This window comes from Meriones unguiculatus, chromosome 3 (assembly GCF_030254825.1).
Source record: "Meriones unguiculatus strain TT.TT164.6M chromosome 3, Bangor_MerUng_6.1, whole genome shotgun sequence".
NCBI lineage: Eukaryota > Metazoa > Chordata > Mammalia > Rodentia > Muridae > Meriones > Meriones unguiculatus.
In genome coordinates this window covers 21,319,908-21,343,741 of record NC_083351.1, presented here as the reverse complement: position 1 = coordinate 21,343,741, position 23,834 = coordinate 21,319,908, and the positions used below count along the sequence as shown (strand labels likewise).

The window sequence follows — 23,834 nt, the reverse complement described above, 5'->3', positions numbered from 1 at the left end:
GGAGCACTTCCTGGAGGCTCCCCTCAGGCACAACCATCATTCTGGTTTCACCTACAGGGAGGGAAAGGCGAACAAGGCCTGCCTGGACCATCAGGCCCCAAGGGAGAGAAGGGAGCACGGGTAAGCAGCTTAAGCAAGTCCGCATCGGGGTCTCGCCCACCTAGCTGGGGTTTGGTGTGATGTAAACTGGCACCCCCTCACTCAGCGGAAAGCCTGGCCTCCTGGGCATTTGGGCAGGGTTCCATAGGGGCTAATGTGCAGAAGCCTCTATTCTAGGGACCTTTTCCAGCAGCAGGGTTTGGGGGACTCCCCCAGAAGAACTAGCCTTGACCCCTGTTCCTTACTCACAGGGCAATGACTGTGTTCGAGTCTCCCCAGATGCCCCACTTCAGGTAAGACTGTGAGGTGAGGCCTGTTTCAGGGCTGAGTCGGGGCCATTCTGGCCATTAAACCTCTTATCTCCCTTGTCAGTGTGCAGAAGGCCCGAAAGGAGAGAAGGGAGAATCAGGAGACTTGGTAAGCCTGGAACCTACCACCGGGCAGGGGTGATGGGTCCTGGCCCAGCCTCACCTATTCATTTGTGCCCCTTCCTCGTTTTAGGGACCCTCAGGACTCCCAGGCCCAACGGGCCAGAAGGTAACGGGATTGTGTTTGGAGGGGTGGGTGCCTGGGTGGACCACAGGAGGAAAGTGTCTAAGGTCTTCCCAGTGGAGGGTGACCGCTGTCAGAGTTGACTGTCCCCTCCTCGTCCCTTCTGATCCTCTGCCCGGCCCAAACACCCACCACATCTAGAAGGAAATGCCACACGCTTGTGGAATGAGTGGTCTGGCTGGTTTGGAAGTTCTTTCTGTTGTCTGCCCTCTTGTGGAAGGCAGAGTTGGGGAGAGGGGCTCTGGGAGGCACTTGCCCCTCCCCCAATTAGAACTGCCCTGTTTCTTTTCCTCAGTCCTGGTCCCTTGTCTCTTCCTTCCCCAGGGCCAGAAAGGCGAGAAGGGTGATGGAGGCCTCAAAGGACTGCCAGGAAAGCCAGGCCGAGATGTATGTTGTTGGGGACCCTCTCCTTAGGCCTCAAAATGCTAGAATGTCACCCAGAGATTTACCTCCTCTTCCTGGCCAAGGGGGTGAGGTGTTATGTCCCAAAAGGCATGGCAAGGTGGTCCAGGAACTGATGAGGTCTCTTGACTCTCAGGCTTTCGACGTCCTGGTAACACCTGATGGTCTTAGGACACCAGGTTAGGGTCTGGCATGGAGAAAGAACAGTGAGGGTGGGCCAGGAGGGTGTTCATTTTCCTGTGTCAGTGGGACTAGTGCCAGCACCTGGCTGTCCCTCCCTCGGCTCTCTTTCCCACAGGGTCGGCCAGGAGAAATCTGTGTCATTGGGCCCAAAGGGCAGAAAGTGAGTTGTGGGCCTGGGTGTGGGAAGGGATGGTAGGGCTAAGATGGGTCTTTCACACTCACTTACTCATGTGCCAGGGAGACCCTGGCTTTGTTGGGCCCGAGGGACTGGCAGGAGAACCTGGGCCCCCTGGCCTCCCTGGGCTGCCTGGGATAGGTCTACCTGGAGCCCCTGTAAGTATCCCCCCACCTCTCCTGCTGCCCGTTCCTGAGGTTTCCCCCTCCCTGGGGGTGGGGCTTAGTTGGGGATAAGACCTGGTCCCAGGGAAGCAGGTCGGAGGGTGGCTGAAGACAAAACCCCTCGCCATGCTGTAGAGAGGAATCTTGAATCACCCTGTTTCTGCCATCAGGGAGATCCAGGTGGCCCACCAGGCCCCAAGGGAGATAAGGTGAGCACAGGGGCATTGTGGGCATGCAGGGGAGGGTAGTATGGTCATGCCGTGTGCGTGTCTCAGGAGGTGGCCGGGCACTGTCTGAAAGAGGCTTGGTTCAGCCAGGGTCCAAAAGGGGGTGTCTCCACCCCAGTACTAGCTGGGGTGGGGGCCTTTGGCCTTGGTGAGCAGCAAGCTCTGGAAATGTCTGTCTGCCTGTCATCTGTCACCTCCTCCTTGTTGTACTAGGAAAGGGTACTCAGAGCCCTAGTCATCACTTGTCTTTTCCTAGGGTGGGTCACATAGGAGGACAGGCAATAGGAAGAAAAGGTTTATCTGGCCAGCAGACCAAATGGAGAAGGGAGGTTCAAGGGGGCCAGATGAAGGGGTAAATGGGGAGAGGTCACATCAGGGGGAGCCTCCCATTTAACCTCTCTTCTGATTTCAGGGCAGCTCTGGGATCCCAGGAAAGGAAGGCCCTGGAGGGAAGCCTGTGAGTGACCACAACCAGGGGAGGGGTCCTTGCCCACCATGCCCAGGGCTGCTCTTCCAGGCCCTCCAGGGGTAGGGGCCTGGGTCCTCAGCTCTTTCCTGGCATACCAGTCCCTCTGCCCTGGCATTAATGTGGCTTCCCCCTACCACTTTCCCCAACAGGGGAAGCCAGGAGTGCCAGGGACTAAAGGAGAGAAGGTGAGTTCCATGCCTGGCTGCCCTAGGTTGGCATGGGAACAGGATCTACTCTGAGTAGCAGGGGCTCTCTGCCCAGGTGCTGGGCCTGCCTCAGGCGACCCTCTTGTTTTTACTGTGGAAGGTATGTGCTTAGATGAGGAGCCTGGTTGTGGGGAGCAGGGGCTGACAGCCAGACCCAGACCCTGCCCCTGGCATCTACCATGGTGTATGAGCATGGAGGGTCACTTAGCTTCTCTCTATCAGCTCAAGTTTTGTCAGTGGGACACATGTGTTCCCCCTGGATACACGCTCTGAGGACATGGTTCCAGGATGCCAGGGGCTCCTTTCTGCTTGGACAGGAAGCCCTTGCAGCAGTCCTGCTGTCCGCTTTGATGATGGAGACACCTCGAGCTGGTGTGACAGGAGGGCTTTTGACTCCCCTGAGGTCTCAGCCCCACCTCATCCCCCTGTGGTTCTTCTCTTCTGCTAGGGTGACCCCTGTGAAGTGTGCCCAACACTGCCCGAAGGGTTCCAGAATTTCGTGGGGCTCCCTGGAAAGCCAGGGCCTAAAGGGGAGCCAGGGGATCCTGCTCCAGCCGGGGTGAGTGCTCAAGAGGCCACTGAGGGACATGTCTAAGACAGACTCAGAGGGACTGGGCACTTCTCAGTACCACAGAGATTAGGCCTAGTGTGGCCCAGATAGGGGTTTGAACCATAGAGCTTGGGACTGGCTAGAGTGTTACCCAGGTTTCCACGGCAACTGCCCAGCACTTCCTCCCACCCCCCACCAAGAGACTCTAGGACACCTTTTGGGCAAGATAGGGTGGAGCCATCTCTTACTCTGAGGGAAGCCTGGCCCTGAGCCTGGTTGTTGGCTAGAGATGACCAAAAAAAGTGGTCGGAGAGAGAGTTAAGGCCCTGGCCCAGCCTCCTCACTCCACTCCTTCCTGTACCCTCTCTTTCAGGAGGGCCTAGGAACTGTTGGACTAAAAGGCGACCGGGTATGTAAAGAGCTTTCTAATGAGGACACTTAGCCTAAGTTTATTTCCCTTTTTGTTATATGGGTTGATGGGCACTGCCTCTGGGGTCCTGGCTTTGAAACCCCCCAGGAATGGGGCAGTTCAAATGGCCTATAAGCAGAGTGTCACATTGCTGTCCTTAAATACAGCTACAGCGTTTGGGGTTCCAACATGCCTAGTCTCAGACCACAAACCATTTCTTCCTACAGGGAGATCCAGGCATCCAAGGAATGAAAGGAGAGAAGGTAGGCACCCTGGTGCTCTGGCCTTTGCCTTCTGTTCACCTGACAGATTTTTTGATCCTTCTCTTCCTTCCCTAGGGGGAACCTTGCTCATCCTGCAGTTCAGGGGTCGGGGCCCAGCACCTTGGGCTTTCCATGCGTGTCAGTGAAGATGTAGGTTCCCCCGGCTATGGTTTACCTGGCCTTCCGGTGAGTGGCCTGTCCTTGGCACATTAGTGGGCTCTTGGGTCCCATGCTTTGGGGCAGGAACTAGGAGGTAGCCAGGAAGCAGTCTACATCCTGGTACTTTCCTCCATCCTTGTGCTAGGCTGCTACTTGTAAAGCAGTAATTGTGCAGCAATTTCCCCTGTTCCTTTCTCCTGTTGGTTGGACACTGGGATACTGGAGGCTTGAAGGGCTGTCAGGCAAAGGCGCTGTAACTCCATATTGGGTTTTTGGGGTTTCTTTGTTTTTTTTTTAAGGGGAAATCTGGAGTTCCCGGGCCAAGAGGGCTGAAAGGAGAGAAGGTGAGTCCTCTGGGTGTTGGGGACACAGGCAAGGTAGGGGGAGACTGCCCTGAGAGACAAGTGAGCAGAGATCAAACCGTAACTTCACAGCGGAACACATCCGTCAGGGTTTCCCTGAGCAGAGTCAAGGAACTTATCTCCAAGAACCTCATGTTCTCCAAGAGAATCCCTCAGTGTTGTATTTTTAATCTAATGATAATCTAAAATGATTAAGCACATCCAAGACTACCTTAGAGCAAAACAATATTTAACTCTTCTTTCCTACTTATTACGGGCCAGGCATAGTTCCAAGCCTTGTGCACGTTTTATTCTTGTTTCATTTTCCTCGATGCTAAGGGAGTCCATTTCCCTACTATTCCCATTTTATGGATACGGAAAAGGAGGCATAAAAAGGCCAAGGGAATTTCCCGGCGCCTCATGGGTGTTTGGATACAGAATTGTGATTTGAGCCTGGGAAGTTGGAGTCTATAATCTCCGCTGCTCAGCTGGTTAGCTAGATTTCGATGGCCATGCTGACATTTGTATTTATGATTGTGTTAGAAATAAATGACAGCATTGAACTTCTAATAGACTGTTGCTCAAATGAGGGGTTCTGTGGGTGTGAGAGTGCTCAATCGGGAGACACAGGCGGATGTGTGTTCAGACTAACCCCTAATAGGCAGATCACGCACAGCATTTCTCAAATGGAGTTTTAGCACCCCTTCCCAAGCACCCCTTCCTTCCTGCTTTGTGTGTGTGTGTGTGTGTGTGTGTGTGTGACTGAGATTGAATCAGGATCTAACACACAGTTTGCAAGTCCTCTACCACTGACCTACAACCCCTGCCCCACAGAGAGCTGTGGAACCCTTATTTTACTCTTTATTTTGAGGTAGGGTCTCACTATGTTGTCCAGACTGGCTTTGAACTCACAGTGTACCTCAGGCAGGCCTTGACCTTGCAATCCACCTACCTACCCCTCCTCAACAGCTGGATCAGAGGCCTGTGCCACCAAGCCTTTTTCATCACGGCGAATAGCATAAACCAAATCCCCAAAGCCCAAAGCTGATATCATCCTTCACTCCTCCTTTTTCTACATCTTTTCCCCTTCATCCATCCCAGACACAAGTCCTGATGCTTCTGCCCGCAGCATCTCCCTTGACTCTCCCTGCTTCTCTCTCCATTTGTGCCACTGGGTCCCCATGGCCTCCCTTCTGTTGGTAGTGACCTCCTCTGGCCTGTATGCGTCTACTATGGCCCTTCAACAGCCCATTTATCACGGAGCAGTTAATGTGCTTTTGTAGAAAGAACTCCAGTGACAGAACTTCCTGCTTACAGGCCTTCTGGGACTTGAATTTATGCCACAGGCCTGCTGGCCCTCATTTTGAACAACCTTCCCTCTAGCTTCTCCTCCTCCTTCTCTCCCTGCCTTCCTATTTTTTTTAGCCATCTACACCTCCTTCCATTCTGGAATATGTGGAGACTGTTCCCACCTCCAGGCTTCACACAGGTCACTCCCGGAGAAGCCCAGGATGTTCCCGCCTTCTTTCACTGGCTGGCCTCATTCTCATCTTTCTGATAACTGTGGCCCCACTTCCCTGACCTCCTGGCCTGTCATTACCTCATTTCCTTCATAGTGCTCATTATCACTTAAGGTTCCTAATTTAAAAAGCTCCAGTCATAACGTGCTTGCCACGCAAGCTCAAGGACCCAAATTTGAATTCCCAGCATCCACGTAAAAAGCCAGGAGCTGCAGCACTGTGGGTGAGGAAACTGGAGCTCACTGGCCAGTCGACCAAGCTGAATTGATGGGCTCTGGGCTCGATGAGAGACCCAATCTCAAAATGCATGTGGAGAATGATCGAGGAAGATTCTGATGTCAAGCTCTGGCCGCTACCCACCTGCGCACATACAACACAGACACACACAGACACACACAGACACACACACACACACACACACACACACACACAAGTTGAGAGAAAGCTGAGAATATAGTTCAGTTGGTAGAGTGCTTGTCTAGAATGCCTAAAGCCCTGAGCTTGATACCTAACCCTATATAAAGTGGTCAGGGTGATGCACACCTGAGGCAGGAGGATCAGAAGTTCAAGGTCATCCTTGACTATATAGCATAGGGTTACAAAAAAAAAAAAAAAGTGTGCAAGGTCCAGCAGCTCAGGGCCAAAAGGCATTTGATAAAGAGCTGCTGGTGGAAAGATTTCATGGCCTCTCCCGGGCTATAGGTGAAGCCAAGGCTGGGCTTCTGGAATGGGAGCTGATTGCAGAAACCTAGCTTCAAGAACGTGGCTATTCAGGGCCTCCCTGAGGAATTTGGGAGCCTCACTTTACCTTGACAGTAGTCATCCCAAAGGCCTCTCCATGTACCTGGCACCTCTGCCCAGTTTCCCTTTTAACTATATGCTCTCTGCTTGGCCCTCAGGGTAGTTTTGGCGACACAGGGCCGGCTGGAGTTCCAGTGAGTATACTCTGCGGATGGCAGTGGCTCAGGGGAGGGCAGTGTGGGAGGCACACAGAGGCTCTGAGAGGTCTGGGCTGTGCCGTGGCACAGGCTAGGCAGATGCCTGAACATTGGCTGATGTGGCTTCTCATACAGGGACCACCAGGACCAGTGGGACCAACAGGCAGCAAAGGCGCAAAGGTGAGTCTATGGCATGCCGCCAGGGAAGATGCCTTTGTTCTGACCTGTTCTACCCCAAATCCTGGGTAAATTCTGTGGGGTAAATTCTGGCTCTCGGCAACATGGCCCTGTTTCCACCTTTGCTTCTTCCCATGTTCCCAAGACATCCCTCACTCGGCAGAGGTGCTGCATTGGAGCTGGCTACATTCTGCATCCCCGGATCCCAAGCCCCAGGATCTGGGACCCTCTTAACCCAGCATCCTTGATTTGCAGGGGGAGCCTTGTGAGCCCTGTTCAGCCTTGTCCAGGCCTCAGGATGGAGACGGCCGTGTGGTTCACTTGCCTGGCCCAGCCGGAGAGAAGGGAGAGCCTGGGCTACCAGGCTTCGGGCTGCCTGGGAAGCAGGTAAATCCCGGAGACGAACCCGGGTGGGATACAAGACAGAGCAGTGGTTTCCTCTGCCTCTCTGTGTCTAGTGCAAGCTGCTTGCATCCCCCATGCAGGCCCCCTTCTGCCCTTCATCCCAGAACATAGAGTGGCAGAGCAGGGACAAGGCACAGCTGGGTTCCAGTTCTGGCTCTGATTTTTTATACGATCTCCGGCTTGAGCAAGTCACTTTTGTTCTCTGTCCCTCTGGGCCCTGTCCTTAGAGGTGAAGCTCAGTCACGATTCGCATGAAACCCCGAGCCAGCCCACAGGAGACGCTGGAGAATCCGCAGGTTTGGCTGTGGCACGGTGGTTGTCGCTTTAATGGTGACAGGACACTGGGCCGGCAGAAGAGCGATCTCACAAGACCCCTATGGCGCAGACGCCTACACTATCTTTTTCTCCCCCATCTGACAGATGGGGAAACTAATGCCAGACGAGGGGCTAGATGAGGTAACCTGCCTAGGTCATACGGGCAGAAGTGTCTCCGACGCTAGACTGGTTCCCTAGCCTGAGGACAGAGGTCATTATGTCTCCTGTTCGGCTACATCCCCTGGGTCTCACACCGTGCTGGGGACCCAGGGGCGTCCACTCTAAGTGAACGGATGCCGTGACCATTTTCTTCTCAGGGCAAAGCTGGAGAGCGTGGACTCAAGGGGCAGAAGGTAAGAAGATGTGAATGGATATAGAGGTGGGTGGGTACCTGGTCGCCTTAGAGGTCTCTCTGCTCTCGCCCTCTCTCTTTCTTAATTGAAAATACATCTTGATGGACTATTTTCTGATCAGCTCCTCCCCACCAACTCCTCTCAGATCTTCTCTACCTCCCCACCCATCCAACTCCAAGTAGCGCCTCCCCCCCCCCGCCTCTCTCTGAAACAATCTTCCCACTTTCCCTGATTGCTCGAGCCAATCTCCACTCCCTTCTTAGCCCCCCGGCCCCTGGAAGGACCTGGGTTTGCCCATAGGTCTCAAGGGACAACCTGCCCTCAGCTGGGCGACACCTGACCTCTTTAAACGCCACTCCTTACAGGGGGATGCTGGGAATCCTGGAGACCCTGGGACGCCTGGCACCACGGGGCAGCCCGGAATGTCTGGAGAGCCTGGGGTTCGGGGTCCTGTTGGACCGAAAGGAGAAAAGGTCGGTTGGCCAGGCCTGGCAGGAGTTTGTTGCAATCAAGGGGCTAGTTAATGAGGATTGTACTGCAGGAAGCCTCAAAGCAAGCCAGGCAGCACCAGATTCCTCGGCTCTTTACCGCAGCTCGGAATATCTGGGCTCTATTTTGTCTTTTTGGCGGAGGAGGGGCAGAAGAGGGGTGGAGCTCTCAGAGGGTTGCAGGGGTCCCCTTTGCCGATGCCCCCTGGCCTGGCTACCGGTCCTGGCTCACAGGCTCTCTCTGTCTCTGACCAGGGTGATGGCTGCACTGCCTGCCCTAGCCTGCAAGGGGCGTTGACCGATGTATCGGGACTGCCTGGGAAACCAGGTCCCAAAGGAGAGCCAGGTCCGGAAGGTGTGGGTCGGCCGGGTAAACCAGTAAGTGCTCGTCCTCTCCTCCTCCTTCCCTGTCTGTGTGTGGCCTTCTCAATCCGCCCAACACACCAAGGGTATCCATGGGTTCCCTTGTGCCTTTTAGGGCCGGCCTGGTCTGCCAGGAGTTCAAGGGCCCCCAGGACTGAAGGGAACTCAGGTATGTGTGGGAATGGAGGTCCCCCCACCCCGTGGGCGAAGGAGGGTGGGAATGTGGGACTGAGGGTTTGAGGCTCAGAGTGGTGAAAGGTAGGATTCAGAGAGGCTGGGGAGAAGTTGGGGGATTGGCTGATAATTTCCACAGGGGTTGTCCTTTTTTTTTTTTTTCCTCTCAGGGAGAGCCTGGACCTCCAGGCACTGGTGCAGGGGGACCCCAGGTAAGTATCTCACCTCACCTTTGCCTTCCTGCTCCCTTCTGACACTTCCATAGCTACCAGCTCCCCAATCCTGGGGTTCTGCCTGTCACTAGATGCTAAGGGCACAGTTCTGTGGTTAGCAAGCAGCCTTGCTCTGTTATTGCTCTGTACAGGATTTGACTTTTTCTTTTCCCTCCCTCCCTTCCTTCCTTCCTTCCTTCCTTCCTTCCTTCCTTCCTTCCTTCCTTCCTTCCCTTCCCTTCCCTTCTTCCTTCTTCCTTCTTCCTTCTTCCTTCCTCTCTCTTTCTTTTTGGAGACAGGGTCTCTCTACATAGCCCTCTTTGTCCTGGAACTCACTATGTAGACCACGCTGGCCTTGAACTCTCAGAAATCTGCCTGCCTCTGCTTCCTGCGTGCTGGGATTAAAGAAAGGCATGTACCACCATGCTCTGCCAGGATTTGGCTTTGCCCTCATCACTCTCACCCTTGAGTTATCTTGGGGAGCTCCCTAGAGCTGGAGCTGGCAGATACCCTCCCAGATCTGCCAGCTCCACTGGTTCAAGGGGCAGGTGGCTTTGGCTGCTGTGCCTCAGACTGCCCATTCTGACTTGCAGGGGGAGCCCGGAGCCCAGGGTTTGCCTGGCATTCAGGTAGGTCTCCTTACAGCCGGGGGGGAGGCGGCTGACAGGGGAAGGGGCCCATTTTAGGAGGGATCACCGACTGTGTTTCCATCTGCAGGGGTTTCCAGGACCTCAGGGACCACCTGGCTCAACTGGAGAAAAAGGTGCTCAGGTGAGCCAGCCTCTTCCGCTGTGGTTGTTGGAGCTGTAGGCCTGGGGACCTGGGGCTAAGCGGTGCCTGTCGGAGGGGCGCCTGAGAACCAGTCAGGTACAGCTCACTGCTGGATTGTGCTGGCTTCAAATCAGGCCTCAGCAAACTGTCTGTCCCCTCTTCACAGGGAGCTCCAGGGCCCAGAGGAGCCACAGGACCCATGGGACCTCCTGGTGCTAGTGTCTCCGGGCCTCCGGTAAGAGCTTTTCCTCTACATGACTTTGCAGGAGTTGTTGGGCCCATGGCATTGTTGCTGGGGAGAGGGCACGGAGCTGATGCTGCCATCTCAGCAGCCTGGACTGGGAGCCATCCTCAGGGAAGGAAGACATACTGGGATTGCCTTTAAATGATACTATATCTCCACCATGTTTTTTTTTTCTCTTACTCTCTCTCTCTCTTTCTCTCTCTCTCTGTCTCTCCCTCTCAGTGTGTATGTGCAGGTAGCTTTGAGTGCTAGGAACTGAACTGGGGTCCTCTGGAAGCATGGCAAGTGCTCTTAACTGCTGAGTCAGTCTCTCCAGTATGCCTCTTTTTATTCTAATTTTTAAAATATATTTTCAAGGACTGGGGAGCTGGCTCAGTGGGTAAAACAGTGCTACTGCAGAAGCATGGGACCCTGAATTTGATCCTTTGATCCCCACATCCATGTATAAGGTCAGGTGTGGCCAGGTATGGGGGCTCACACCTTTAATCCCATCATTTGGGAGGCAGAGGCAGCTGGATCACAATCAAGTTCAAGGCCAGCTTGGTCTACATGGCCACCATGTTTTCAGGCCAGCCAAAGCCACATAGAGAGATCCTGTCTCGAACACAAACAACTCAGGAGGCAGAGACAGGCAGATCTCTGAGTTCGAGGCCAGCCTGGTCTACAGAGCAAGTTCCAGGTCAGCCAGGGCTACACAGAGACATCCTGTCTCAAAAACCCACTATCACCGTCACCAATAGCAACAATAATCAACAAAGGTGAGATGTGACTTATGTGCCCTGTAACCCCAATACTGTAATCCCTAGGGCTCACTTGCCAGTCGGCGTAGACTAACTGGAAAATTTCAGGTACCCACGAGAGACCATGTCTTAAGAACAAACACAGGGAAAGGTAGATGGCAGTCAAAGCTGACTTCTGACCTCCTCCACATGCATGCACACATGCGTGTGTACCCATACACATACCTGCAGACACACAGACACACGTAGTATTGTCCCTTTGTTTTTTTTTTTGTTTGTTTGTTTTTTGTTTTTTTTTTTAATTTTTATTTTATGTGTATGAATGTTTTGCCTGCATGTGCCTGCCTGGTGCCTGCAGAGGTCAGGAGAGGGCGTCAGATGTCCTGGATCTGCAAATGGTTGTGAACCACCACGTAGGTGCTGGGACTCCAACCTGGGCCTTTCGCAAGAGCAATCCGTGGGTGCTTTTAACTGCTGAGCCATCTCACCAATGCAGTACTTTAGTTTTAAAATCAGCCGGTGCAGCTGTCCAGTTTACAGAGTGCATTCACGCAAGGCATGCCGAACCAATCTTATGATCATTGCTTTGCGTCCAGAACCCTCAGCTACTCTGCTGTTTGTAAACTGGGGGGGGGGGTGGTGGGAGGGGAAGAGTCGCCTTTCTGTCCTGTAAAGGACTAGAAATTGTCTATCCAAACTAATAGGGATCTGGTCCCCATTACTCAGCTCCCTTGCTTTCTCCCTCCCCTCAGCCCCTTGGTATCAACCATCTCACTCCCCTCTGCTTAGAGATCCACATGTTTAGCTTCTGAAGAGAGGAAACACTGTCAGCCCCATTTTTTGGAGCAATGGCCCGCTGAGGCCCTGTCAGCTCTGAACATACGGAAGTGTGCTGCTGCAGTCATTACTGTTGTTTTCAGAGACAAGGACTGACACTCTAAGCCAGGCTTACCTGGAACTCAGCTGTGTAGCCCGAGCTCGTGCTGAACTTTTGGCAGCTCTCCTCTCTCAGCTTCCTAAATGCTGGGGTTGCAGGTATGAGCCACCAAAACGGACTGGGAGCCGCTGTCATTTTTATTCATATCCACACACACGGAGAGCAAAGACCAGAGAGTAGAGGGCGGAGCCGGGAACTTGCAGCCCACCCTCATGGCAGCCCGTAGGGACGGTCCACCGAGTGACTATGGTTTGGGAAGGTTCTATTCCTTGCTGCCCAAGACAATGGCTCCTGTGCTTAAAAGACGTGTCTATTGAGCAAATTGCATAGATTAGGTAATAATAAGTGCATTTTCTCATTTTAGTCATCAAAGACCTGTCTAATAGTCAGCTTCCACTCCACGTGAACCCACTAGAATTTTACAAGATGATAATTTTAGCCTGAATCAAAGAAATACCACCTTTCAGCCAGCCTATGCCATGCTGGGCCGTGGGCAAATGTATAATTTTTCTTGAGCCTTTGGTAATGTTGAAAATAGCATTGTGAGCCTTATCCTTCCCCTATCCTTTGTAGCACTCTAGAGAAATTGTTGTTTGAGTTTGGAGGACATTGGTAGATCCTGCCTGGTGGTGCCCACCAAAGCCTAGAGGAAGAGGCAGGGATTTGCCCAGGCCCATATGGCTGGTCTGTTTTGCCCAGCAGAACTAGACAGTCCGGATCCCTGTCGGACGCAGAGAGTTCCAGGGTAAAGGTGGAGTTGCAGAATTGTCCCCATGGCTCTGAGCTCTGAATGCAAAGGCGGAGCGTCCCCCAGGAAGGCAGTCATGGGGACGTCTGCTCTGCAGCCAGGCCGGCCTCTCGGGGCCTCAGCACAGCCACGTGTTTGCTCGAGCTCCTAGTCAGAAGCAGTGACCGACCCCCTCCTGTTGTATCCTACCCAGGAGGCCTCCTGGTCTTCCCCACACTCACTAGCTGTGTGCCAGACTCACTCACTCTCTGTGTGTCACACGCACCAGCTATGTGTCACTCTCAGCAGCTGTGTGACTTTAAGCATGTGATCGTGTCTCCCTCAGAGTTGATAAAACAGATCTGAACTTCCATTCTCCCAGCTCAGTCTGCAGAGTGACTTAGACAGCGAGAGCATGTGCAAAGAGAGAAAGAAGGAGCCGGGGACTGCCACCCCAGACCCCTGGGCCAGGCTTAGTCCTGTGACCCTGAAAGCCTCAGTTTCTTCCTTGGCAAAGCAGAACAGCACTGCCCCACAGGGGCCAGGAGTGGGGAGGCATCCACTCTTCCCTGGTGGATGCAGTGCCTGCAGCTGTCAAACCTCCTCCCTCCCTCCTGCCTCTCCTCACCTCCTGGCCTCAGCCCTTCCTTTGGAACATGGGCCCTAGGGAGTCTGAGGCTGCCTCTGTCTGTGCTATCATTCTTCTGTAGCCAGGCCAGATGATGGGCTGCCATCAGCCTCACCTGCTCACCCTGGACCCTCTCTCACTTTAGGGCCAAGATGGGCAGAGAGGACAGACTGGACTCCCAGGAGCACCAGTGAGTACAGTGGCAGCCCAGGCAGTGGGACTCTGGGGCTAGACCTGCCTCCCGCTCCCGACCTACTCACCTCCCTGTGGTTTTGTTCCTGCAGGGTGAAAAGGGGCCTCGTGGAGAGAAGGTAGGTCTCAAGGGCCTGGGGCCACTGCTCTTTGGGAATGGGAGTCCCATAGCTCTTTGGGAGCCCTAGAGTCCCCTAGCACTCCTAGGTCCCTGTACTTTCACGCGGAAGCAGGGTCAGAAGATGAGGCAAGAAGAGAGGAAAGCAGAGGGGTGAGGGACCAGGACAGAAGGGTGCAGAACCCGGCAGGGCTCCGGGTAGAAGGGGCCGCTCAGGACGGAGCCATGACGCCACTGTGTGGGCAGCAGCCAATGGTGATGTAACTCGATGGCCGCTACACAGCATACTCAACCCGTCCCCTGGTAGTCTATGCGGTCGGAGCTGCTCTTGTCCACATTTGGCAGCCGAGGAGCCCGAGTCCTGTGGGTTGTCTGAAGACACCACACAGGAGGCTGACCCAGGCCTCTCCATCCCTAAAGCCCAGGCCACCTCCCGGATGAGGCTTCCAAGGGGGCGCTTGCCACCTCAAACCAAGGTTCTTGTCTTTCCAGGGCGATCCCGGAGAGTGTTCCTGTCCTTCTCCGCCCATCTTCTCTGGCATGCCGGTGAGTGGGGCTGAGCTTCTCCCCCCCCCCTCCCAGCGCCCCCGTCCCGCCCTGCCTTCCCCTCTGGGGGAGAGGCCTGGCTCCTCGCCTCACCTGATGCCAGTGGGCAAGAGCCCTGTGCCAGGCTTTGTGCCCTGGCCAGTCCCCTCCCATGCAGCTCTGTGCTTGGTGTAGACGTTGCCTATAACCTCTCCCCTTCTTTTGCGACCCCCCCCACTCCCACCCAGGGTGCTCCGGGACTCTGGATGGGCAGCTCCTCGCAGCCGGGTCCGCAGGTGTGTGTGGCTTGCCTCCTTTGTCCTGTGGCCTCCTGTCGCGGCTTTCCCACCCTGACACGACTGCCATCCCTGCCATCCGTGGTGGCCGGGAGCTCTCCCTCCCCGTCTCTCATCTTGTCTTCCCTCCCACAGGGTCCCCCAGGTGTCCCCGGACCCCCAGGTCCCCCCGGTTTGCCTGGAATACAGGTAAAAGGGCTAGAAGGAAGATTGGGGGATCAGGGCCGAGGCAGTGGTGGGGCTCTTCCACAGCGCACTTTCCATGAAAGCGCAGGACAGGTCTGTCATGAATTCTCTGTGCCATTGCTTCCCAGCATGGCATGGAGGGCTCGCAGATCCCCAGGCCAGGCCTTGTGGGCTCCCAGCCGCATTCTGAGGAATGCCCTGTTGTGTTTTAGCCCAAGAACCCCCACTAATGGGATCCGAGCCCAGGCCTGGCAGGAAGCCAGGCTCTGAGGCAGAGCTTCATACTGGTTCAGACTGCACGTGATCTTTTCCAGGCACGGTTTTAGACCTGGGATGTTAGCAGTGACCAAACATTAGTATCCGTGCAAGAGAGACAGACAGTAAGCAAGAAATACAAACTCTGATATGTCCGAGACTGGTCCCGGGCTAAGGAGGAAGCTAGAGCTGGGTATGGACAGTTGGAGAAGAGCCAGAAAGACATTGGGGAAAAGCGCTAAACTTTCGAAAAGGTGACGTTTGGAGCCGGGAAGATGGCCTAGTCAGGACAGTGTTCACTGCACAAGCATAAACACCCGAATTCAGATCCCTAGCGCACACGTGAAAAAGCCAGATACGGTGTCCCATGCCTGTAACTCCGGTGCTCTCGGAGGCAGAGACAGGAGGGCCCCTTCCCGGGTCCTCCGGGCTAGCCAGTCTCAAAGCTGGTGAGCTCCACCAATCAGGGTGCTCACGTGTGGGCCTGCCGACCTCACTTCATCCCAGATCCCACAGGCTGGAAGGGAGGACCAAACCCTCATAATGCTGTGCATCCTGTGCCTGTACACAGGCGCATGCACACACGCGAGCACACAGAGGCGTGCACTCATGCTCACACAGGCACACACAGTCACATACGTGCACACACAGGAAAGTTAAAATAAGGTGGTGAACAACTGAGGAAGACACCCAGTGTTAACATCTGGTCTCAGAACGCACATGAATCTGCACACACATGCACACACACATGAGCATGTGCACATATGCAAATAAAGTAAAAGGTGACATTTGAATCAAAATGTAATGGAAATGCAAGTGAACCCGTTAAGGCGAGAACATTGCGGGGGGGGGGGAGCATCCCTGGGGAGGAACACTTCTGGGGAGGAGCATCCTTGGGGAGAGCACTCGTGGGGTGGAGCACCCCTAGAAGGGGAGGGGCATCCTTGGGGAGGAGCATCCCTAGGGAGGAGCACTCCTGAAGGGAAGGCAGCAGGTGCAAAGGCCTAGAAGGAAGGATGTCCACGATGCCCTCAGGAAACAGCACAGAGGCCAGAGATAGTGAGTAGAGACTGTCAGGAGTGGAGATCAGCGTCACACTGACCGTTCTCAGAGCCAGGCAGCTCTTTTCTGTCGTTTTCTCTGTGATGCTGGACAAGTTAATTAACCTCGAGTCCTCTCCATCCCTTTACCTGTTCAATATAGATAATTATAGCACCTGCCTCAGTGGGCTTCCTGTGGCGATTAAGTAAGCTTGTGTGTACAATGTGTGTGAGCTCTTTAACTGGCACACAACAAATGCCCAGGAGGCTCTGGCTATCGCCACAGTGTTTACCACTATCATGATTTTTACCACCATCCTCTCACTCTGTTTGAGCCTTCTGTCAACCCCAGAGGGAAGGTGGTGCCGCCCCTGTCACACCTGGGCCAGCTTAAGCTCTGATCGGTGAGGTGCCCCGTCCAAGGTCACCCAGCCAGGTGTTAGAGAGCCAGCTCTGGGCTCTCCCAAGCGGAGCGCCATCTCCTCCCTTCCTCCGCCTTTCAGGACAGTCCTCAGGGGCTCGCTCACCAGGAACCAGAGCCACACCACACGCTTGGCAATCCCTGCACTTGATGAAAGTGTCCGAGCTTCCTGGGCAGTAGCGGCCCTCGGCGGTCTGTCGGCAGGGGGCACAGAGTTTGCCTGGGGAGGCTGAGTCATTGCAAAGTGACCCACTAGCCAGGGAGAGCTGGCGTGCTGTGAGCCTCGCCAAGCCACACTGGAGGAGCAAGGGCAGGAAAAAGTGCTGAGTGGAATCCCAGGGCCCAGGATCGTATCTGATGCCAGTGCCCGAGACCAGCCTGAGGCTGCCACAAACAGGTACCTGCCTTGTGCCAGCCTTCTCTGTGCAGAGGCTCTGAGATGGATGATATTTGTTTGCCCAAGGCTGCGTCGTCCCAGCGCCTGCGAACGGCCATTCATCTTGATCCATTTTCCAGATGAGGTGCCTGGGACACCGAGGCTGAGAAATGCGCCCAAGCTTCTTATAAGTGGTAGGCAGTAGTCAGACTTGGGCTGCATCTCCTGCTTCTACAGAAGAACACGAATATGTAATTCTATCAGAGAAAGAAAGAATCACTCTCAGGCTTGAACTAGAACAGCCATAGAGAGTAGAGCAGTGGATAACAGGGTTAGGGTTGGGGCTCAGTTGGTAGGGTGCTTGCCTAGCACGTAAGAAGCCCTGCTTTGGATCCCCAACACCCCATAAATTGGGTGAGGTGGCACATGCCTGTAATCCTAGTAGAGGCAGTGGGATCAGAAGTTCAAGACCACCCTCAGCTACATAGCAAGTATGAGGCCATCCCGACCTGCTTCTAAATAGACCCTGTTTCAAAGCATTACCCAAGTGCCGGGCACTTTAATAGACCCTGTGGGCACTGGCAGGTACTAGAGAGGGCTGGGTGGTGACCCAGGAGTGGGAGAGCCTGCTCTAGATGGGAAGGGACAACCCAGGGGCAGCTGACCTGTCCCAGTGCTGGGAGCTGGGTCTTGAAGGGAGGCCTGATCTCAGAGCAGGCCCCGGAAATCCCATACCAGGAGGATCAGGCTGTGCAGTGATGTGCTCATTCAACACATAACATGCGCCTCCTCCTCAAGGGATGCTGGGGATTCAAAATGAACATCCTCCCTTCCTCAGTAGAGTATTTAATATGCAAATGTGCATTGTGAATATGCAAGGAAGCCAAGAGGCTGGGTGGCATACTTTTAACAGAGCATCCCAGTACACCCTACATCCGGGCTCAGTGCCGTGTGCCTGCCTCACAGCATGCCCTCCTTGAAGCCACGTATGATGGCTGCTTTACAGTGAAGGAAACTGAGGCACAGAGTTGGACTCTCCCAAAAGTTACCTGGGTGGTGAGGACTTGCACCTAGAAGGTCTGATTGGCAAGCCTCCGATGCTGGGGGGGACATCTTTCAAGGGATGAGGCACAACTGGTGGGTGAAATAGGGGGGTTGGGAGTCTGCGGTCCTCATTCTCCGTCTCATCTCTGTCTCTCAATAAAATGCTTGTTGCCCCCAGGAAGCTATGATGATGACGATGATTCATGAGAAAATCCAGAAAGGTGACTTAGGATAGACCACAGCAGTTGTCCCACGGAAGACCCTTTGCCCACGTTCTGACCTGTTCCCACCCACGCAGGAATGGGTGACAGGTGGCAGGGCTATGGACCAGTGCAAGGAGAGTGCAAGGCCGGGAGAGGAGTCTGATCTCTGTTTCTTTTCTGCTTCAGGGAGTGCCCGGTCACAACGGTTTGCCAGGACAGCCTGGGCTCACTGCCGAGCTGGTGGGTATCAGCCAGGGCACAATGGCCATCGTCCTTGCTGTCTTTCCCGTCCTTCCCCTGGGATGAGCTGGCCACGCAACCGCTTGAGCTCTGGTGGGGGTCCTCTTTCGCTCCCAATCTTGAGGCCGGATGCTCCTGGAGGCTGTGTAAGCCTCCCCTCCAGGCCAGCTAGAACCTACATCTGTCTCTTGCAGGGATCCCTGCCCATTGAGCAGCACCTCCTCAAGGTAAGAAAGAGGGCACAGAGAGGCGCTGGCAGGTGCCGCCAAAGGGGATTCTCCCAGCGGGTGCTCAGCTGCCTGCCACCTAACAAACAGACAGCAGCAGGTTGAGCCTGCTGGGTCCCTGCTGGTGGGGGGAGGGCCTTCTAAGCATCGGTGTTAGAGGGCCCGGCTGGGCTCTGCCTTGTAGCAACCCTCTAGGCTGAGTGAGTGCTTAAAGGGATGCTTCAGAAGGGCCCCACCAGGTGTGTGCCCCGTGGCAGAACCCAGCCTGAAGTCAACCCCTATCAGCCGGCAAAGCAGCACCCAAGGCAGGGCCCAAAAGCTTCCAAAGCAGAATGCAGAGGGTGACAGTGCAGCTGTCAGGGACTGGGTGGGTGTCAGTTTGAAAAGACTCCAGCAGGGTAGGGTCTTGAAAAAGCAATTGTGGAGAGTTGCCCTGCAGTCCTGCCAAAGGGCTGGGGCCTGGTCTGGCTGGCCAGGCTCTCAGGGTCCCCTGGAAACCAAGCTTCCCCACCCCCTGTTCAGTCACCTCCATAAATGGCAGCCCAGTTGGGCCATTCCGGCAGGCTGACTTCAAGTTCCTGGACATCTCTCCAAGAGCTCAGCACCCCCAGGGGCATTTCCCATCCCTCCTCCTCCAGCTCCTCTCTTCAGCACAGGCCAGTCAGTGTGGTGGGCATTACACCTCCCCAGCGAGCTTCGGTCAGGGCACAGTTCGAGGGCTGCCTGCCCTGGCGTTCTTTGAACCACAGATGTTTTCCAGAAGCGGCTGGTGGAGGTAGTCAAGTTAACTGTGGCAGGGAGACCCCAGATCTCCTCTCCCAGTCTCTAGGGCCTGAGTCCCCCAGGTCCTGCCCTCCAGGCGGTGATGGTGTGACTCCAACCCCAGAGGGGACAGAGGGGACGCACTTCTAACACCTCACATGCTGGCTTTGTAATCAAGTGCTCCACGAAAGGTCTCATGCCTGTAATAGAGGTCAGATGGCAGCCAGGGGTCACCATGCCCACAGCCCAGAAAAATGCTAACTCCACACAGACAGGGACCAATCTGGGCTTACCTGGACAGATCACACCAACTCTTTTGAATATCAGTTTTCCTATCTCTGCCACGCTCATAACATGAGCAGCCTCGCTGTGCCCTGGGGACTGAATGTACCAAGGCCCATTATAATCTGTGGCCTTGTGGGCACTGAGGAATTGGTCATTATCCTTAGGTGTTGCTGTGAATGGTGAAGGTGAGCATGGGGCTCCGCCCGGGGTCCCATCTGTCATGCCTGATGACAGGGAGGCTCCAGGCTCCTGAGGGCCCTGGAACAAGAGGCTAGTTTCATTAGTTCTGATGGAGAGGACCAATAGCTTCCATCAGTCTCTCAGGAGTCCGTGACCAAAGAAGGGCAAAGCCTGATCCAGGGTAAGCCTTTCCTGGAAGGACAGTTCATACCCAGGGACTTGTGGAGCTCTGACAGTTGGTGAGCTGCAGGCAGGCCTGCCCCAGGAGTGTCCACAGAGGGCCTGCTCCTCCCGAGGCTGTCTCCTGGCATCCCCAGGCAGAGGTCCTGATGCTGGGAGTCAGCCTCTTCATCCTGGATCCTTGGGGCTTGTCCTCGCCGTGGGTGCAGGTTGCGGGAACAGCGGGGACAGATGGTCCCTCTACGGGCCCCTCCGCCTCCTCCCACACGCCTGTCTGGAAAGTGCTCTGGCTTGGCCCTACCTGAGCCTCTTCCTGGAGAAAACTCAGAGCCAATTGCTGGGATGGGGTCCCCTGAGGACAGAGCAAAGCTGCCACAGGGATGTGGTTGGGGAGGGAGAGGTGAGGGTGAAGGACTGCTGGGCAGAGTGCCCGGGCCCTGGATTCTGTGAGGACATCCCCCAGGAGGCTTCCCCTGCCCATCTCTGACCCGGCTCCCTCTGTCCTTCCTAATTCCCCTAACAGAGCATCTGTGGAGACTGTGCCCAGGGCCAGATAGCCCATTCAACCTTCCTCCCGGAGAAAGGAGAAAAGGGAGACCAGGGCACCCCTGGCGTGCCAGGCTTTGACGACTGTGCCAGGGTAGGAACTAGACAGAGGCGGGCTGGCACAGGAGGGTCCCCTGGTGTAGGAGGGCTCCCTGGTGCTGGTCCTGCCATCTCCATCTGGTGGAGGCCAGGCCGGGGTAGCTGGCAAGCCTGGTGTGCTGCCATATACATGCCAGAGGCCTCCTGCCCAGCCTTACGTAACAGAGCCTCTCTTGTCTACCCCAGTGCTTCACAGGAAGGGAGCGCCCACGAGCTGAGGAGGCCAGGGTGAGGAAACCCTTGCTTCCCTTCATCCACCCCTCCTGCCCTGACCCCTTCTCTCCCTCCACACTCACTCCCACTATGTCTCATCTCCCACCCCAGGGAGACAACAGTGACGACTGTCCTGAGAGCCCTGGCCTGCCTGGCCCTCCAGGGCTGCCAGGCCAAAGAGGAGAAGAGGTAAGACCAAGGAGCAGGCCCTCACCCAGGTAGGGTCTCAAAGACCCAGGGGCCACGTGTGCCCGGCACCCCCTGCTCTTCAGGGTCTCCCCTGGCGTGGAGTGAGAGTCCCTCACCACTTGGCCTCAGTCACCCTCTTCCTAGGCACTCTGGTTCCTGGCTGCTTCCTCTCCTGGCACCCCTCCCTTCTCCAAGCCTGCTTCCCCTCCCCAGCAATCAGGTCACGTGTTAAGCTTTTCAGTGGGGCTTTCGTGTACCACCCTTTCTAAAATGGAAGACACCCCCCCCTCGCTGCTCCCCAGGCTTCTCCCTCATGCAACCCCCTTCCAAGCTCTTTCGGTTTCCTTGTTTCATCACCATCCAACATCCTGTGTATCTGCTTCCTTCAGGAACATTCCACAGGTATCGACTGAGCACCAACTACGTGCCAGCCGGGTTCTATTTGTTAGCGTTCACCTCGCCTCTAGGACCTAAGTGCCACGAAGCAGAGATTTTAATCTTTTGTTTATGGCTATGTTTCCAGCCCCTGGGCTTGTGCCCGGCACATAATAGCTGCTCAATAAATGTTTGTTGGATGACTGAATGAAGTGAATGAAAGGCCATTTTAGCATCAGCTAAGTGGTTCTGCCTTGACACCAGCAGCCCCCTCCTGTCTACAGCTTCAGGGAGCTGGGGGAAGGCCCCTTAGCACGGATTATTGCGGGGCCTCGGCTTCTTCATCTGCTCCCTTTGGTTTCTTCTGCAGGGTCCACCTGGCATGAGGGGCATCCCAGGTCCTCCAGGCCCTATTGTAAGTATCTCTGGCATCCTGGTCTCTCTGAGCAGAGCTCAGAAAGTCCCAGCCCGCTCACCATTCTGCAGCCTGGCAGGAACGCCCACTGCCCTCCCCTTTTGACACACCTTTTGCTCATGAGAGCATCTCTTGGGACTGTGGCTCCCCCCGACTTGTAATACCCTGAGACACTCTGCTCAGCCCCTCTGCCTGTGACCCCCCTTAGGGAAGGCCCTCGGGGCACATATTTGGGTCCTCTCCTCTTCCCTGTGCACCAGGGGACCCAGTTAGACCCACAGCCAGCTCGGTGTACGGCTGCTCAGCCAGATCTCTTACTCATCTTAGCAGCACTTCCTACAAGGGCCCAGGATGGTGCCTTCCGTGGCTTTGTGGGGCCACCTCCAGGGAAGCCTACAGAGACCGCACCAGGGGTCTCTACCTAGAATCCTCAGGGATGTTGGTGAAGCAGGAAAGATGTGGCTAGAAAAAATGGGAAATGCTGGCTATGTGTTCTTTGGAGGAAAAAAAAAATGGCCAGTGGAGGCCTTGGTAACACTCAACCTGAGGGACGTTGGTGGTCAGGTGGGGGGGGGGAGATAGACAGGCTTTGTGCCAGAGTCAGAGTCTGGGGGGCTGTGAGGAGGGTTTTCTGGATGGGGAGGCTTCCAGGATCTTATCTCTGCCTGCGAAGGGTCCCAACTTGTGGGGCAGTAGCCTCTTCCTGCCAAGGCTCCTTTTCCGCGACCTTGAAAAACTCCAGGACCACCCCAAGGCCCCATTCCCAACTGCAGACTATGCCTCAGGGTGACTGTTCTTGTGAGATGTGACCTGCCTGCCTGTTTCTCCCACCAGGGCCCCCCAGGTTTTCCTGGTGCTGTTGGCTCCCCCGGACTGCCTGTAAGAACCTAGCACCACTCCGTCTCCCCTCCCTGCCAGCCAGGTCTCTGTGGCTTCTGCCCATCATGCCCTTCCTGTCATGCCACCTCGTCTCCGCCTCCGTGGTCTGGTGTTCCGTTCATTGTCCCCTGCAGGCATGGTAGCTAACGACACAGGTCCCCTTGAGTCCCAGCGGCTTGGAGACCATCCCAGTCTCTGACGTTTCCCCCCCCCCCCCCCGTGCTCCCTTGGCCTCTCCTTGGCATTCTTTCCCTCATCCTCTCACTTTCACCTCCCTCTGTTTTCCTTTTCCTCTTCCCTCCGAGCCCACACACCAGTCCCCCAGGCTTCTTTTACCTTCTTACTGGAAGTTCAGTTGGTGCCTCTCCGAAGGAGCCCCTTTATCTCTCCTGTCTCCCACTCCTGCCTCCTGCTTCCCACCACCGCCGTGTGGACTGAAGATTTGCTGAAAGTAGTTCTTGGAGCCCTGCCAGGCGCCTGGCTCTGTGCCCGGCAGAGATGCCAAAGCTTTAGGGCTTCACACTGCAGGCTGGCACAGGTTGGCTGCCCTGCTGCCTGGTAGGACTGTCCAGAGGCACCCTGGGGACTTGCAGGCAGCCCTGCGTGCACCCTTTCCCATGGCCTCCTCTTCCCTCTTGTTTGGCTCCAGGCCCAGTCTGCTCCGGGGCTGGGCACGTGACACCCAGCTAGTTGGGTTTCTGGTGCTAGGGTCCTGCCCCTCAGTGCCCAGGGCCTTGGGATGGTCCTTCTGCCAGGTGTCGTTAATTGCTCTGCCTTGTCGTTGTCCTTGTCACAGGCGTGTTTAAACTGTAGTGCGCTCACCCACCCTCCTCCCCATTGTTGCTCTCTCCCCAGTCATGGAAGCTAGACCCCTTGTTTGTCGGATCCGTGTTCTGGGGGCTGGTGGTGGAGGCCAGGGAGCAGCACCCCTCCTTGTCGCATTTCCATCTGTCCCCACGTCTTCATCCCTGGCTGGGCCACCATGTCTGTCCCTGCTTGCTTGGGTGAAGGGGCCATCTGTCTGTCTAGCCATCTGTCTTGTGTCATGGAGAGGTTTGGGTGCTGTTTCTAGAGGGAGAAGGGGTCAGGAAAAAAAAAAAAAAAACGTGTGCAATGGTGAGTTGGAGTTGTGGAGATCCAGTGAGAAACGAGAGGCTTTGGTTGAAACTGATGCCCCTCTCCATGTTGCTGAGTGCCATGGGGTTGCTCCGGAGACAGCCCTCTTGTGCCTGTGCCTTGTGCCCCTAAAGACAGTGATTCGGGGCTTGGGTGGGAAGCTGGGACAGGTAAGTGCTGGGTACTGGGTGACACTGCGTGAGCATCATTTGTGGGGGCACCTGTCCTGACAGGCGTCCCTCAGCAGCAGCATGCATCCCAGACAGCAGCGCACATCAGTG

The 23,834-nt window shown here is 55.4% G+C and overlaps 1 protein-coding gene and 1 long non-coding RNA gene across 7 annotated transcripts in view; one reads left to right on the top strand and one right to left on the bottom strand.

The window, feature by feature from the left end:
• Positions 1-23,834, top strand: part of Col16a1 (collagen type XVI alpha 1 chain) — a 50,722-nt gene that overhangs the window by 10,622 nt on the left and 16,266 nt on the right. For 3 of the 6 annotated variants that reach the window (XM_060379476.1, XM_021636599.2, XM_021636609.2), the window contains 38 exons: positions 58-120; positions 351-392; positions 472-516; positions 601-636; positions 976-1,038; positions 1,352-1,396; positions 1,474-1,569; positions 1,746-1,784; positions 2,215-2,259; positions 2,421-2,456; positions 2,926-3,036; positions 3,401-3,436; positions 3,664-3,699; positions 3,775-3,885; positions 4,158-4,202; positions 6,619-6,654; positions 6,793-6,837; positions 7,090-7,221; positions 7,872-7,907; positions 8,273-8,380; positions 8,651-8,773; positions 8,874-8,927; positions 9,103-9,144; positions 9,738-9,773; positions 9,862-9,915; positions 10,082-10,150; positions 13,337-13,381; positions 13,476-13,502; positions 13,994-14,047; positions 14,275-14,322; positions 14,458-14,511; positions 18,034-18,087; positions 18,282-18,314; positions 20,245-20,361; positions 20,553-20,594; positions 20,691-20,768; positions 21,514-21,558; positions 22,393-22,437. In XM_060379476.1, the coding sequence (XP_060235459.1) occupies positions 58-120; positions 351-392; positions 472-516; positions 601-636; positions 976-1,038; positions 1,352-1,396; positions 1,474-1,569; positions 1,746-1,784; positions 2,215-2,259; positions 2,421-2,456; positions 2,926-3,036; positions 3,401-3,436; positions 3,664-3,699; positions 3,775-3,885; positions 4,158-4,202; positions 6,619-6,654; positions 6,793-6,837; positions 7,090-7,221; positions 7,872-7,907; positions 8,273-8,380; positions 8,651-8,773; positions 8,874-8,927; positions 9,103-9,144; positions 9,738-9,773; positions 9,862-9,915; positions 10,082-10,150; positions 13,337-13,381; positions 13,476-13,502; positions 13,994-14,047; positions 14,275-14,322; positions 14,458-14,511; positions 18,034-18,087; positions 18,282-18,314; positions 20,245-20,361; positions 20,553-20,594; positions 20,691-20,768; positions 21,514-21,558; positions 22,393-22,437 (2,226 nt within the window). The remainder of the gene's footprint in view (positions 1-57; positions 121-350; positions 393-471; positions 517-600; positions 637-975; positions 1,039-1,351; positions 1,397-1,473; positions 1,570-1,745; positions 1,785-2,214; positions 2,260-2,420; positions 2,457-2,925; positions 3,037-3,400; positions 3,437-3,663; positions 3,700-3,774; positions 3,886-4,157; positions 4,203-6,618; positions 6,655-6,792; positions 6,838-7,089; positions 7,222-7,871; positions 7,908-8,272; positions 8,381-8,650; positions 8,774-8,873; positions 8,928-9,102; positions 9,145-9,737; positions 9,774-9,861; positions 9,916-10,081; positions 10,151-13,336; positions 13,382-13,475; positions 13,503-13,993; positions 14,048-14,274; positions 14,323-14,457; positions 14,512-18,033; positions 18,088-18,281; positions 18,315-20,244; positions 20,362-20,552; positions 20,595-20,690; positions 20,769-21,513; positions 21,559-22,392; positions 22,438-23,834) is intronic. The other 3 variants (XM_021636627.2, XM_021636618.2, XM_021636636.2) reach the window with 3 other exon arrangements.
• LOC132652992 (uncharacterized) lies at positions 15,611-23,058 on the bottom strand. Its single transcript, XR_009590584.1, has 3 exons — positions 22,774-23,058; positions 17,650-19,276; positions 15,611-16,831 (listed from the first exon to the last, which is right to left on the bottom strand). It is a non-coding gene; the product is annotated as an uncharacterized LOC132652992 (long non-coding RNA).